This window comes from Micromesistius poutassou (genome assembly GCF_964030765.1).
Source record: "Micromesistius poutassou genome assembly, contig: SCAFFOLD_3629, whole genome shotgun sequence".
In the NCBI taxonomy this organism is placed as follows: domain Eukaryota; kingdom Metazoa; phylum Chordata; class Actinopteri; order Gadiformes; family Gadidae; genus Micromesistius; species Micromesistius poutassou.
The window spans coordinates 1-13620 of NW_028179086.1; the positions used below are offsets into that span (position 1 = coordinate 1).

General features: G+C 47.6%; 1 protein-coding gene across 1 annotated transcript; it reads right to left on the reverse strand.

Annotated features, from left to right (window-relative positions):
* Window positions 1-181: 181 nt before the first annotated feature.
* On the reverse strand, window positions 182-12389 carry LOC311373129 (casein kinase I; the record flags this gene model as incomplete). The annotated part of the gene is made up of 9 exons (XM_084489974.1): window positions 11909-12389; window positions 7337-8426; window positions 4190-4259; window positions 3832-3980; window positions 2701-2935; window positions 1833-1918; window positions 1076-1160; window positions 774-922; window positions 182-265 (listed from the first exon to the last, which is right to left on the reverse strand). Coding segments are annotated over exons 2-9 (1122 nt in total), but the record flags the coding sequence as incomplete, so codon positions are not given.
* Between the last annotated feature and the right edge of the window lie 1231 nt (window positions 12390-13620).

Below are 13620 nucleotides of genomic sequence, written 5' to 3' on the forward strand. Positions count from 1 at the left end.
TGCACCATGCAAGAGACCCCCTCCACACACACCCAACCTGTGTGTGTGAGTGTGAGAGTGAGAGTGTGAGTGAGTGTGAGTGAGTGAGTGTGAGTGTGAGTGTGTGTGAGAGAGTGTGAGTGTGAGTGTGTGCGTGTGCGTGTGTGAGAGTGAGAGTGAGAGTGCGTGCGTGTGTGTGTACCTGGTGCTTGGCGTGGGCGGGGGGTTTCTCTCGGCTGCTGTTCTGTAGCGGCGTCTCGCTGGCCACCGGACCAATGGGGGTGGGCTGGGGGGACAGGAAGTGATGTCACAGGGTGAGTGAGCTTCACCTAACGTCGTCTTAAGGTCCAGCTGAGCTGTAGAGACCAGTGGTACTGGTCTAGGTCTAGAGACCAGTGGTACTGGTCTAGGTCTAGAGCTGTAGAGACCAGTGGTACTGGTCTAGGTCTAGAGACCAGTGGTACTGGTCTAGGTCTAGAGACCAGTGGTACTGGTCTAGGTCTAGAGCTGTAGAGACCAGTGGTACTGGTCTAGGTCTAGAGCTGTAGAGACCAGTGGTACTGGTCTAGGTCTAGAGACCAGTGGTACTGGTCTAGGTCTAGAGCTGTAGAGACCAGTGGTACTGGTCTAGGTGTAGGTGTAGGTCTAGGTGTAGGTGTAGGTGTAGGTCTAGGTGTAGGTGTAAGTCTAGGTCTAGGTCTAGCTGTAGGTCTAGCTGTAGGTCTAGGTCTAGGTGTAGGTCTAGCTGTAGGTCTAGCTGTAGGTCTAGGTGTAGGTCTAGCTGTAGGTCTCACCAGGGGCTTGCCGGTCCAGTCGTACTGGTAGTCGAAGGTGAAGGCGTTGCGGTCGAACAGGTCGGTGAACAGCTTCCTCAGGTAGTCGTAGTCCGGCTTCTCAAAGAAGTCCAGCCGCCGCACGTAGCGCAGGTAGGTCGCCATCTCTTCTGTACACACACACACAGGTTACCACACACACACACACACACACACACACACACACACACACACACACACACACACACACACACACACACACACACACACACACACACACACACACACACACACACACACACACACACACACAGTTGTCTGACCTGGGAAGCCCTCACAGAGGACCTCGATGGGCGTGTCTCTCTTGGTGTCTCCTATCTTCTGGTAGCGCTCCTTCAGGGTGTCCGCCTGCACACACACACGGTGATACACACATGTTGATACACACACACGTTGATACACACACGTTGATACACACACACACGTTGATACACACACACACGGTGATACACACATGTTGATACACACACACGTTGATACACACACGTTGATACACACACACACGTTGATACACACACACACGGTGATACACACATGTTGATACACACACGTTGATACACACACGTTGATACATACACACATACACACGGTGATACACACATGTTCTGATACACACACACACACACACACACGGTGATACACACACACGTTGATACACACACACACGTTGATACACACACACACACGTTGATACACACACGTTGATACACACACACACGTTGATACACACACGTTGATACACACACACACACGTTGATACTCACACGTTGATACACACACACATACACACGTTGATACACACATGTTGATACACACATGTTCTGATACACACACACACACACACGTTGATACACACATGTTGATACACACATGTTCTGATACACACACATGTTGATACACACATGTTCTGATACACACACCGGTCCGGGCTGGGGAGGCTTGGTGTCACTCTTCTAGTGACCTACTGACCTTTAACCCCTGACCTACTGACCTTTAACCCCTGACCCCTGACCTACTGACCTTTAACCCCTGCCAGGGGAGGCTGCCTCGCAGGAAGTACATGAACATGTGACCCAGAGCCTCCAGGTCGTCTCGACGGCTTTGCTCTGCAAGAAGAGACAGTTCTACGTTCATATAGCTCTACAACTGCATTCTATCATATACATCTATATAGAAACACATGTCATATACATCTATATAGAAACACATGTCATATACATCTATATAGAAACACATGTCATACATCTATATAGAAACACATGTCATACATCTATATAGAAACACATGTCATATACATCTATATAGAAACACGTCATATACATCTATACATGAACCCAATGTATACATCTATATTAATACATTCTGCATTAATAGACATCCTCTCATATGAAACCTCTATAGATATAGATTGACATCTATATATCTATGGATATCCATCTCTACAGACCTACATCTACAGATATTACAGGTGTAGTTCTAAACATATCTAGAGATGTATCTAGCAGAACAGCAGTGTGAACCTTTGCCCAGGTGCGTGTTGATGCTCATGTATCTAGCTCTATAGAGATGTATCATAGCCCAGGTGCGTGTTGATGCTCATGTATCTAGCTCTATAGAGATGTATGGTAGAGGGTGAACCTTTGCCCAGGTGCGTGTTGATGCTCATGTATCTAGCTCTATAGAGATGTATGGTAGAGGGTGAACCTTTGCCCAGGTGCGTGTTGATGCTCATGTATCTAGCTCTATAGAGATGTATGGTAGAGGGTGAACCTTTGCCCAGGTGCGTGTTGATGCTCATGTATCTAGCTCTATAGAGATGTATCATAGCCCAGGTGCGTGTTGATGCTCATGTATCTAGCTCTATAGAGATGTATGGTAGAGGGTGAACCTTTGCCCAGGTGCGTGTTGATGCTCATGTAGCGGGCGGTGCCGGTCAGGCTCTTGTGCTCCCTGTAGGGGATGTGCTTCTTGGTCTCCGGGTCGATGTACTCCTTGGCCAGGCCGAAGTCGATGATGTGGATGGTGTGCTGCCGCTTGGAGCCCGGCCGGCCCACCAGGAAGTTCTCCGGCTTCACGTCCCGGTAGATCAGGCTCCGTGTGTGGACAAACTCCATACGGGTGATCTGGAGGAGAGACAGAGGCTGTAGAACCTTCTAGAACCACATGGGTGATCTGGAGGAGAGACAGAGGCTGTAGAACCTTCTAGAACCACATGGGTTATCTAGAGGAGGAGAGACAGAGGCTGTAGAACCTTCTAGAACCACATGGGTGATCTGGAGGAGAGACAGAGGCTGTAGAACCTTCTAGAACCACATGGGTGATCTGGAGGAGAGACAGAGGCTGTAGAACCTTCTAGAACCACATGGGTGATCTAGAGGAGGAGAGACAGAGGCTGTAGAACCTTCTAGAACCACATGGGTGATCTGGAGGAGAGACAGAGGCTGTAGAACCTTCTAGAACCACATGGGTGATCTAGAGGAGACAGAGGCTGGGAGCTGAAACATGGCGGTGATGACGATGGAAACATTGACCCTGTGAACTGTGAGATCACCATGAAATTAACGAGCAGCTAGCAGCCCTGACGCTAGCTGAGCTAACGCTAGCAGCCCTGACGCTAGCCGAGCTAACGCTAGCAGCCGTGAAGCTAGCCGAGCTAACGCTAGCAGCAGGTGAAGCTAGCCGAGCTAAGGCTAGCAGCTCTGACGCTAGCCGAGGTAACGCTAGCAGCTCTGACGCTAGCCGAGCTAACGCTAGCAGCCCTGACGCTAGCCGAGCTAACGCTAGCAGCCCTGACGCTAGCCGAGCTAACGCTAGCAGCTCTGACGCTAGCCGAGCTAACGCTAGCAGCCCTGACGCTAGCCGAGCTAACGCTAGTAGCCGTGAAGCTAGCCGAGCTAACGCTAGCAGCCGTGACGCTAGCCGAGCTAAGGCTAGCAGCAGGTGCTAGCAGCAGTGCTAGCAGCAGGTGCTAGCAGCAGTGCTAGCAGCAGTGCTAGCAGCGTGCTAGCAGCGTGCTCACCAGCTGGATGGCCACCATGAGCACGGTCTTCAGGGAGAAGGTGCGGTCGCAGAGGTCGAACAGGTCCTCCAGGCTGGGCCCCAGCAGCTCCAGCACCATGGCGTTGTACTTCCCACACGGCCCGAAGTAGAACACCTGGGGCACGCCCTCTGGAGGGGGGGGGGGTCAGGGGTCAGGGGTCAGAGGTCAGGGGTCAGAGGTCAGGGGTCAGGCTCTCCAGGGGTCCGCTCGGTTAATAATAATAACTTAGATTTATAAAGCGCCTTTCAAGGAACCCAAGGTTAACCAGAGTGGGGGTGGGGGTGGGGGGGCGGGGGGTGGGGGGTGGGGGGTGGGGGGTGGGGGGGTCAGATCTCACCTGAGCTGCCCAGCTGCTTGTAGAACCGGTACTCCAGGTGGAGCTGGGGAGCGCGCGACTTGATTGGCTCCTAGACAGGAAGGGGAGGGTCAGTCCTTATGATACATGCATAGTGGTTTAGTACCAGTAAGATGGTTCTGATACATGTATAGTGGTTTAGTACCAGTTAGATGGTTCTGATACATGTATAGTGGTTTAGTACCAGTTAGATGGTTCTGATACATGTATAGTGGTTTAGTACCAGTTAGATGGTTCTGATACATGTATAGTGGTTTAGTACCAGTTACATGGTTCTGATACATGTATAGTGGTTTAGTACCAGTTACATGGTTCTGATACATGTATAGTGGTTTAGTACCAGTTACATGGTTCTGATACATGTATAGTGGTTTAGTACCAGTTACATGGTTCTGATACATGTATAGTGGTTTAGTACCAGTTACATGGTTCTGATACATGTATAGTGGTTTAGTACCAGTTAGATGGTTCTGATACATGTATAGTGGTTTAGTACCAGTTACATGGTTCTGATACATGTATAGTGGTTTAGTACCAGTTAGATGGTTCTGATACATGTATAGTGGTTTAGTACCAGTTAGATGGTTCTGATACATGTATAGTGGTTTAGTACCAGTTAGATGGTTCTGATACATGTATAGTGGTTTAGTACCAGTTAGATGGTTCTGATACATGTATAGTGGTTTAGTACCAGTTACATGGTTCTGATACATGTATAGTGGTTTAGTACCAGTTACATGGTTCTGATACATGTATAGTGGTTTAGTACCAGTTACATGGTTCTGATACATGTATAGTGGTTTAGTACCAGTTACATGGTTCTGATACATGTATAGTGGTTTAGTACCAGTTACATGGTTCTGATACATGTATAGTGGTTTAGTACCAGTTAGATGGTTCTGATACATGTATAGTGGTTTAGTACCAGTTACATGGTTCTGATACATGTATAGTGGTTTAGTACCAGTTAGATGGTTCTGATACATGTATAGTGGTTTAGTACCAGTTACATGGTTCTGATACATGTATAGTGGTTTAGTACCAGTTAGATGGTTCTGATACATGTATAGTGGTTTAGTACCAGTTACATGGTTCTGATACATGTATAGTGGTTTAGTACCAGTTAGATGGTTCTGATACATGTATAGTGGTTTAGTACCAGTTAGATGGTTCTGATACATGTATAGTGGTTTAGTACCAGTTAGATGGTTCTGATACATGTATAGTGGTTTAGTACCAGTTAGATGGTTCTGATACATGTATAGTGGTTTAGTACCAGTTACATGGTTCTGATACATGTATAGTGGTTTAGTACCAGTTACATGGTTCTGATACATGTATAGTGGTTTAGTACCAGTTAGATGGTTCTGATACATGTATAGTGGTTTAGTACCAGTTACATGGTTCTGATACATGTATAGTGGTTTAGTACCAGTTAGATGGTTCTGATACATGTATAGTGGTTTAGTACCAGTTAGATGGTTCTGATACATGTATAGTGGTTCAGTACCAGTTAGATGGTTCTGATACATGTATAGTGGTTTAGTACCAGTTAGATGGTTCTGATACATGTATAGTGGTTCAGTACCAGTTACATGGTTCTGATACATGTATAGTGGTTTAGTACCAGTTAGATGGTTCTGATACATGTATAGTGGTTTAGTACCAGTTAGATGGTTCTGATACATGTATAGTGGTTTAGTACCAGTTACATGGTTCTGATACATGTATAGTGGTTTAGTACCAGTTAGATGGTTCTGATACATGGTTAGTGGTTTAGTACCAGTTAGATGGTTCTGATACATGTATAGTGGTTTAGTACCAGTTAGATGGTCCTCTACATGGTTCTGGTACATGGTTAGTGGTTCAGTACCAGTGTGACGGTGGTACATGTATAATAGTCCAGTACCAGTGTGATGGTGGTACTGGTACATGTATAATAGTCCAATACCAGTGTGATGGTGGTACTGGTACATGTATAATAGTTCAGTACCAGTGTGACGGTGGTACTGGTACATGTATAATAGTCCAGTACCAGTGTGACGGTGGTACTGGTACATGTATAATAGTCCAGTACCAGTGTGACGGTGGTACTGGTACATGTATAATAGTCCAGTACCAGTGTGACGGTGGTACTGGTACATGTATAATAGTCCGGTACCAGTGTGACGGTGGTACTGGTACATGTATAATAGTCCAGTACCAGTGTGATGGTGGTACATGTATAATAGTCCAGTACCAGTGTGACGGTGGTACTGGTACATGTATAATAGTTCAGTACCAGTGTGATGGTGGTACTGGTACATGTATAATAGTCCAGTACCAGTGTGACGGTGGTACATGTATAATAGTCCAGTACCAGTGTGATGGTGGTACTGGTACATGTATAATAGTCCAATACCAGTGTGATGGTGGTACTGGTACATGTATAATAGTTCAGTACCAGTGTGATGGTGGTACATGTATAATAGTTCAGTACCAGTGTGACGGTGGTACTGGTACATGTATAATAGTCCAATACCAGTGTGATGGTGGTACTGGTACATGTATAATAGTTCAGTACCAGTGTGACGGTGGTACTGGTACATGTATAATAGTTCAGTACCAGTGTGACGGTGGTACTGGTACATGTATAATAGTCCAATACCAGTGTGATGGTGGTACTGGTACATGTATAATAGTTCAGTACCAGTGTGATGGTGGTACTGGTACATGTATAATAGTTCAGTACCAGTGTGATGGTGGTACTGGTACATGTATAATAGTCCAGTACCAGTGTGATGGTGGTACTGGTACATGTATAATAGTTCAGTACCAGTGTGATGGTGGTACTGGTACATGTATAATAGTCCAGTACCAGTGTGACGGTGGTACATGTATAATAGTCCGGTACCAGTGTGACGGTGGTACTGGTACATGTATAATAGTTCAGTACCAGTGTGATGGTGGTACTGGTACATGTATAATAGTCCAGTACCAGTGTGACGGTGGTACATGTATAATAGTCCAGTACCAGTTTGATGGTGGTTCTGGTTCATGTATAATAGCTCAGAACCAGTTTGATGGTACTGGTACATGTATAATAGTCCGGTACCAGTGTGACGTGGTACTGGTGCGCTGGTCCCTTACCAGTTTGATGGCCACGTATTCGTTGGTGTACAGGTTCTTGCCGAGCCGCAGCTCTCCAAAGTTCCCGCAGCCGATCTTCTTGCCGACGCGGAAGTTGGGTCCGACCATGAGGACGCCGGAGTTGGACCCGGCGCTGCGGCTGCCGTGGCCCGAGCGGCTGCCCGCCTTGGCCGACATCCTCTTGCCCTCCTCCGCCTCGCCCTTAGCCCCGCCCCCGCCGCCGCCGCCGCCGCCGCCGCCCGCACCCCGCTTGTCAAAGTCCATCAGCTTGTGGTAGCCTGGTCTCTCCACGGTTACGCTGGGTCCATGCACCCCTCAACAGCCGAGAGGAGCCGCCCGCGGCCGCAGAGCGCTGGGCTAGGAGGGGCTAGCTCAGGGAGACGCTAGCGCTGGGCTAGGAGGGGCTAGCTCAGGGAGACGCTAGCGCTGGGCTAGGAGGGGCTAGCTCAGGGAGACGCTAGCGCTGGGCTAGGAGGGGCTAGCTCAGGGAGACGCTGGCGCTGGGCTAGGAGGGGCTAGCTCAGGGAGACGCTAGCGCTGGGCTAGGAGGGGCTAGCTCAGGGAGACGCTAGCGCTGGGCTAGGAGGGGCTAGCTCAGGGAGACGCTAGCGCTGGGCTAGGAGGGGCTAGCTCAGGGAGACGCTGGGCGGTTAGCTATAAGAGGATATGGGGATGCTAGCGGGTTAGCTAGGCTAGGCTAGGAGATGCTAGGTGGCGCTAGAGGCCACTGGGAGGCCGCTGGCTGAAGGTGGTGATTGGTCGACGGGCCAGCGCCCCCTGCAGGGGCCAGGGGTCAGGATGAGGAGGAAGAGAATGACTTGGTTCTGCCACAGTCGGTCGCTAGCTACATGCTAACATGCTACATGTGGCTAGCAAGCAACAGCTAACGTCACCTTCGGGCCGAGCGCCGCCGCACCGCTCCAGCCTAGCCGTCTGCTAGCTGAACTCTGTGGCTGCAGCAGCAGCAGCAGCAGGGCCGGCGGGGAGCGACACGTTAGCAGCCTGGGAGCGCGGCGTCCACTTCCTGTCTCACTGCAGCGGAGGGTTCTGGTGTCCACCCACGGCTCTGGTCACATGGCTCCCCGGGCCCCTGGAGATACAACAGAGCGTCGTTAGCCTCAGCAGCACCCTGGAGACGTCTCCACAGCTACTGACCACAGGGAGGGGGAACTAGCAGGTTAGGCCTAGTTAGCCAAATGGGTTTGTTCCCACACTGAAGAGCTCTCTCTCTCTCTCTCTCTCTCTCTCTCTCTCTCTCTCTCTCTCTCTCTCTCTCTCTCTCTCTCTCTCTCTCTCTCTCTCTCTCTCTCTCTCTCTCTCTCTCTCTCTCTCTCTCTCTCTCTCTCTCTCTCTCTCTCTCTCTCTCTCTCTCTACGAAATACTGATGAATGAATACCACTGTGGTAGCAGCCCAGTGTAGTGGTGGTGTAGCCGTGGTGTAGTGGTGGTGTAGTGGAGGTGTAGTGGTGGTGTAGTGGGTGGTGTAGTGGGTGGTGTAGTGGGTGGTGGTGTAGTGGTGGTGGTGTAGTGGTGGTGTAGTGGTGGTGTAGTGGTGGTGTAGCGGTGGTATAGCGGTGGTGTAGTGGTGGTATAGCGGGTGGTGTAGTGGTACTGTAGTGGGTGGTGTAGTGGTACTGTAGCGGTGGTGTAGCGGTGGTGTAGTGGTGGTGTAGTGGTGGTGTAGTGGTGGTGTAGCGGTGGTGTAGCGGTGGTGTGGTGGTGGTGTAGTGGTGGTATAGCGGTGGTGTAGTGGTGGTATAGCGGGTGGTGTAGCGGTACTGTAGTGGTGGTGTAGTGGTACTGTAGTGGTGGTGTAGTGGTACTGTAGTGGGTGGTGTAGTGGTACTGTAGTGGTGGTGTAGTGGTACTGTAGTGGGTGGTGTAGTGGTACTGTAGTGGTGGTGTAGCGGTGGTGTAGTGGTGGTATAGTGGGTGGTATAGTGGGTGGTGTAGCGGTGGTGTAGTGGTGGTGTAGTGGTACTGTAGTGGTGGTGTAGCGGTACTGTAGTGGGTGGTATAGTGGGTGGTGTAGTGGTACTGTAGTGGTGGTGTAGCGGTGGTGTAGCGGTGGTGTAGCGGTGGTGTAGCGGTGGTGTAGTGGGTGGTGTAGCGGTGATGTAGCGGTGGTGTAGTGGGTGGTGTAGCGGTGATGTAGTGGGTGGTGTAGCGGTACTGTAGTGGGTGGTATAGTGGGTGGTGTAGTGGTACCGTAGTGGGTGGTGTAGCGGTGGTGTAACAGCAGTAGACTGTATCAGCAGCCCTACATGGAGCAGCCTACAGCTTCAGATGCTAAGCCCCCACGCAGTCCAGTAGCTCTCCTACTCACTGCAGCTCCACCGCTGAGCAAAGGCTCCAAACACTGAGTTGAGACACGAGGCTGGAGCCAGCCGGAGCCAGGGACCATAAGAACACCTCCAGCTGGTAGGCTCTTCTACACGGGCTCAGAGGAACCCATCAAAGGAGGGCAGGTTGGAGTTTTAAATAGAGAGAAGAAACAGCTGAAGAACTAAACAACCAAACCCGTCCTCCTCCCCCGGCTCCTCCACCAATGACAAGTGTTGCATTTCACACACCTGGGGCAGAAATGAGCCGGCGGGTTCAAATCCTAGAGGTGTCAGGGCCGTCGGCGGAAGAGATGTTCTCACAGCACAGGAGCTCACTGGTAGTGGGCTTCACACCTGGTCACTGACCAGAGAGCTTCACACCTGGTCCCTAACCAGAGAGCTTCACACCTGGTCACTGACCAGAGAGCTTCACACCTGGTCACTGACCAGAGAGCTTCACACCTGGTCACTGACCAGAGAGCTTCACACCTGGTCCCTAACCAGAGAGCTTCACACCTGGTCACTGACCAGAGAGCTTCACACCTGGTCACTGACCAGAGAGCTTCACACCTGGTCACTGACCAGAGAGCTTCACACTCTGGATTAGGAACTGGTTTCTACTTCATTATGACCGTCATCCTCCATCCCTCTCTGGTCAACAATAGACTACAGATAGGATGCCTTCAACACTCACTTCCTCCAACGCAGGATGGATCTATACGGCCAATACCAACAGCAGTCCTACCGCTGTACTACCACTGTACTACCACTATACTACCACTGTACTACCACTGTACTACCACTATACTACCACTGTACTACCACTGTACTACCACTGTACTCCCAGAATGAGCTAGACACCCTGACATCACTCACCAACATGTACCGTAGTAGTGTCAGATAGGTTTTATTGAAGTAACTAGATGTTAAATATGTTATGTTGAGGTAACTAGATGTTATGTTGAGGACGGTATTTAGATGTTAGATGTTATGTTGAGGTAACTAGACGTTAGATGTTATGTTGAGGTAACCAGATGTTATGTTGAGCTAACCAGATGTTATGTTGAGGTAACCAGATGTTATGTTAACTAGATGTTATGTTGAGGTATTTAGATGTTAGATGTTATGTTGAGGTAACCAGATGTTATGTTAACTAGATGTTATGTTGATGTAACTAGGTGTTATGTTGAGGTAACCAGATGCTATGTTAACTAGATGTTATGTTGAGGTAACTAGATGTTATGTTGAGATAACTAGATGCTATGTTAACTAGGTGTTATGTTGAGGTAACCAGATGCTATGTTAACTAGATGTTATGTTGAGGTATTTAGATGTTAGATGTTATGTTGAGGTAACCAGATGTTATGTTAACTAGATGTTATGTTGATGTAACTAGGTGTTATGTTGAGGTAACCAGATGCTATGTTAACTAGATGTTATGTTGAGGTAACTAGATGTTATGTTGAGATAACCAGATGTTATGTTAACTAGATGTTATGTTGAGGTAACCAGATGCTATGTTAACTAGATGTTATGTTGAGGTATTTAGATGTTAGATGTTATGTTGAGGTAACCAGATGTTATGTTAACTAGATGTTATGTTGATGTAACTAGGTGTTATGTTGAGGTAACCAGATGCTATGTTAACTAGATGTTATGTTGAGGTAACTAGATGTTATGTTGAGATAACTAGATGCTATGTTAACTAGATGTTATGTTGAGATAACCAGATGCTATGTTAACTAGATGTTATGTTGAGGTAACTAGATGTTATGTTGAGATAACTAGATGCTATGCTAACTAGATGTTATGTTGAGGTAACCAGATGCTATGTTAACTAGATGTTATGTTGAGGTAACTAGATGTTATGTTGAGGTAATTACACGTTATGTGGCGGTAATTCTACGTTATGTTGAGGTAATTATATGTTATGTTGAGGTAACTAGTCAAGCAGTCAGGCTAAGGTAGTTAGTTGGATGTTAAAAGTGTGTGGCCTTGCACTGTTAGCTTCACACAAAAACCCGTAAACTAAAAGGTTAGCCCGCGTCCGTGTGGGGTAAAGGCTGTGTTGTGCTGTCCACCACAGGGCTGTCTACAGCCCGTCACTGAGTGCAGAAAGTCTGTTAGCACAGCAGCAGCTAGCCACAAGCTACGGCTAGCTGGCTAACGTCATATCTCAACCCACACATTCTCCGTCAGCTTTTGGAAAACACGCAATGTATTTGAAGTTGAGAAGCCATCTACCTACCGATCTGTGTTTTCTTGGGAGTATTTTGTAGTTGAAAGGTGGACAAAGTAGTGTTTTAGTCTCGTATCATCTGTCTTCCTGTGGTGGTTTAGCAGCGGATCCAGACGCTCCGTCGGTGGGGGCACTGCGCTCTCAGCGTAGCCCGCCGGAGGGCCCGTGGCGCCGGGCTCGGTCCTGGCGTAGAGCGCTTCGGGAATACGAGGCACAGAATCAGCGTGTTGTCGGGAAGACGGAGTGGCTGACGGAGACGGTCAGGAGAGGGGGAGGGACGGACCATACCTCTGTCTCTTTATCCGTCTCTCTCTCTCTCTCTCTCTCTCTCTCTCTCTCTCTCTCTCTCTCTCTCTCTCTCTAGCTATCACACTATCCACATATCACTCCATCCATCAATACATCTCTCGCTCTCTCTCGCTCTCTCTCTCGTTCTCTCTCTCTCTCTCGTTCTCTCTCTCTCTCTCTCTCTCTCTGTCTCTATCTGTCTGTCTATCTGTCTGTCTATCTATCTATCTATCTATCCATCTATCTATCTCTCTCTCTCTCTTCAATTCAATTCAAAATAGCTTTATTGGCATGAGAAATGAACAATTCACATTGCCAAAGCAGGTGAACAATAAAGAGGTCAAAGTATAAAACATTAAATACAAAATATATAAACATATCAGATATTATATTAAGTACTCAATATTTAAAAAGTAAAATGTGGGATATTTAAAAAATACAATTAGTATCTCCTATAAACAGATAAATTAAAGATACTCTAAATATACAGTATTCACAATATGGAGGACGATTGCTATCTGTCTATCTATCTATCATCTACCTGTCTGTCTGTCTGTCTGTCTGTTTACCTTGTCTGTCTTGTATCTTCTTCATTGGTTTGTGTTTAATAGTGCTAAATGTGATGTCATAATATATTTTATGTAATAATGTTTCTATATAAAGTAGTAATGGTATCTGTAATGTTATAATGCTACAAATAATGTAGTAATGTGTAACTTTCACTTATTACATAGCTACAATTATATATATTTTTAAAAAAAAAGGGGAAATGGGTTGCACTAGTATGAAGACCCTGACAGACCATTAAGACCGTGACACAAACAATTAGGTTTCGTTTCCATATCGTTGATAACGCTGGAATAGCCTCAGCTCAGATCTGGTGTTGGGCGAACAAACTTCCATGAGTCATGAGTCTTTAAAGTTTTCATTCATTGATGGCTGCCCATCTGACCATATGGCGCCCCATATGGTCCCATTTGAATGAACTAGCCTGGTTAACCTTGACCTAGTAGTACACCAAGTTTGGTGATGATTGACTCAAGTTAACCCCGCCTTTGGTCACCTAGCACTGATGGGGCTCATTTGGACGTCCAGCTGCCATTTTGTAACAGGTCCTGGGTTTCCTAGGAACATTTGTTTAACTCAGGAGAGACTAACGTCTCTACTGTCTCTAATGACTAACGTCTACATGTGTCTGTGGTCTACTGTCGTTGAAAGGGGTCAGGAAATATGGCCGTCCAAATGTAGCATTTTCAGTTAATTGTAATAGCGCCCCCTATAGCCTGATCTGGATACAATTTGGAGAGTTTAATCTTGATCCATTCGCTTTTGACTACTTCAATTTTGATGGAGATTGGGTGAAGTTAACCGCGCCTTTTGGCGTTATATTTGGACAATGAGCCTCTGAGCCTCTGGCGTCCATGTTGTTTTGT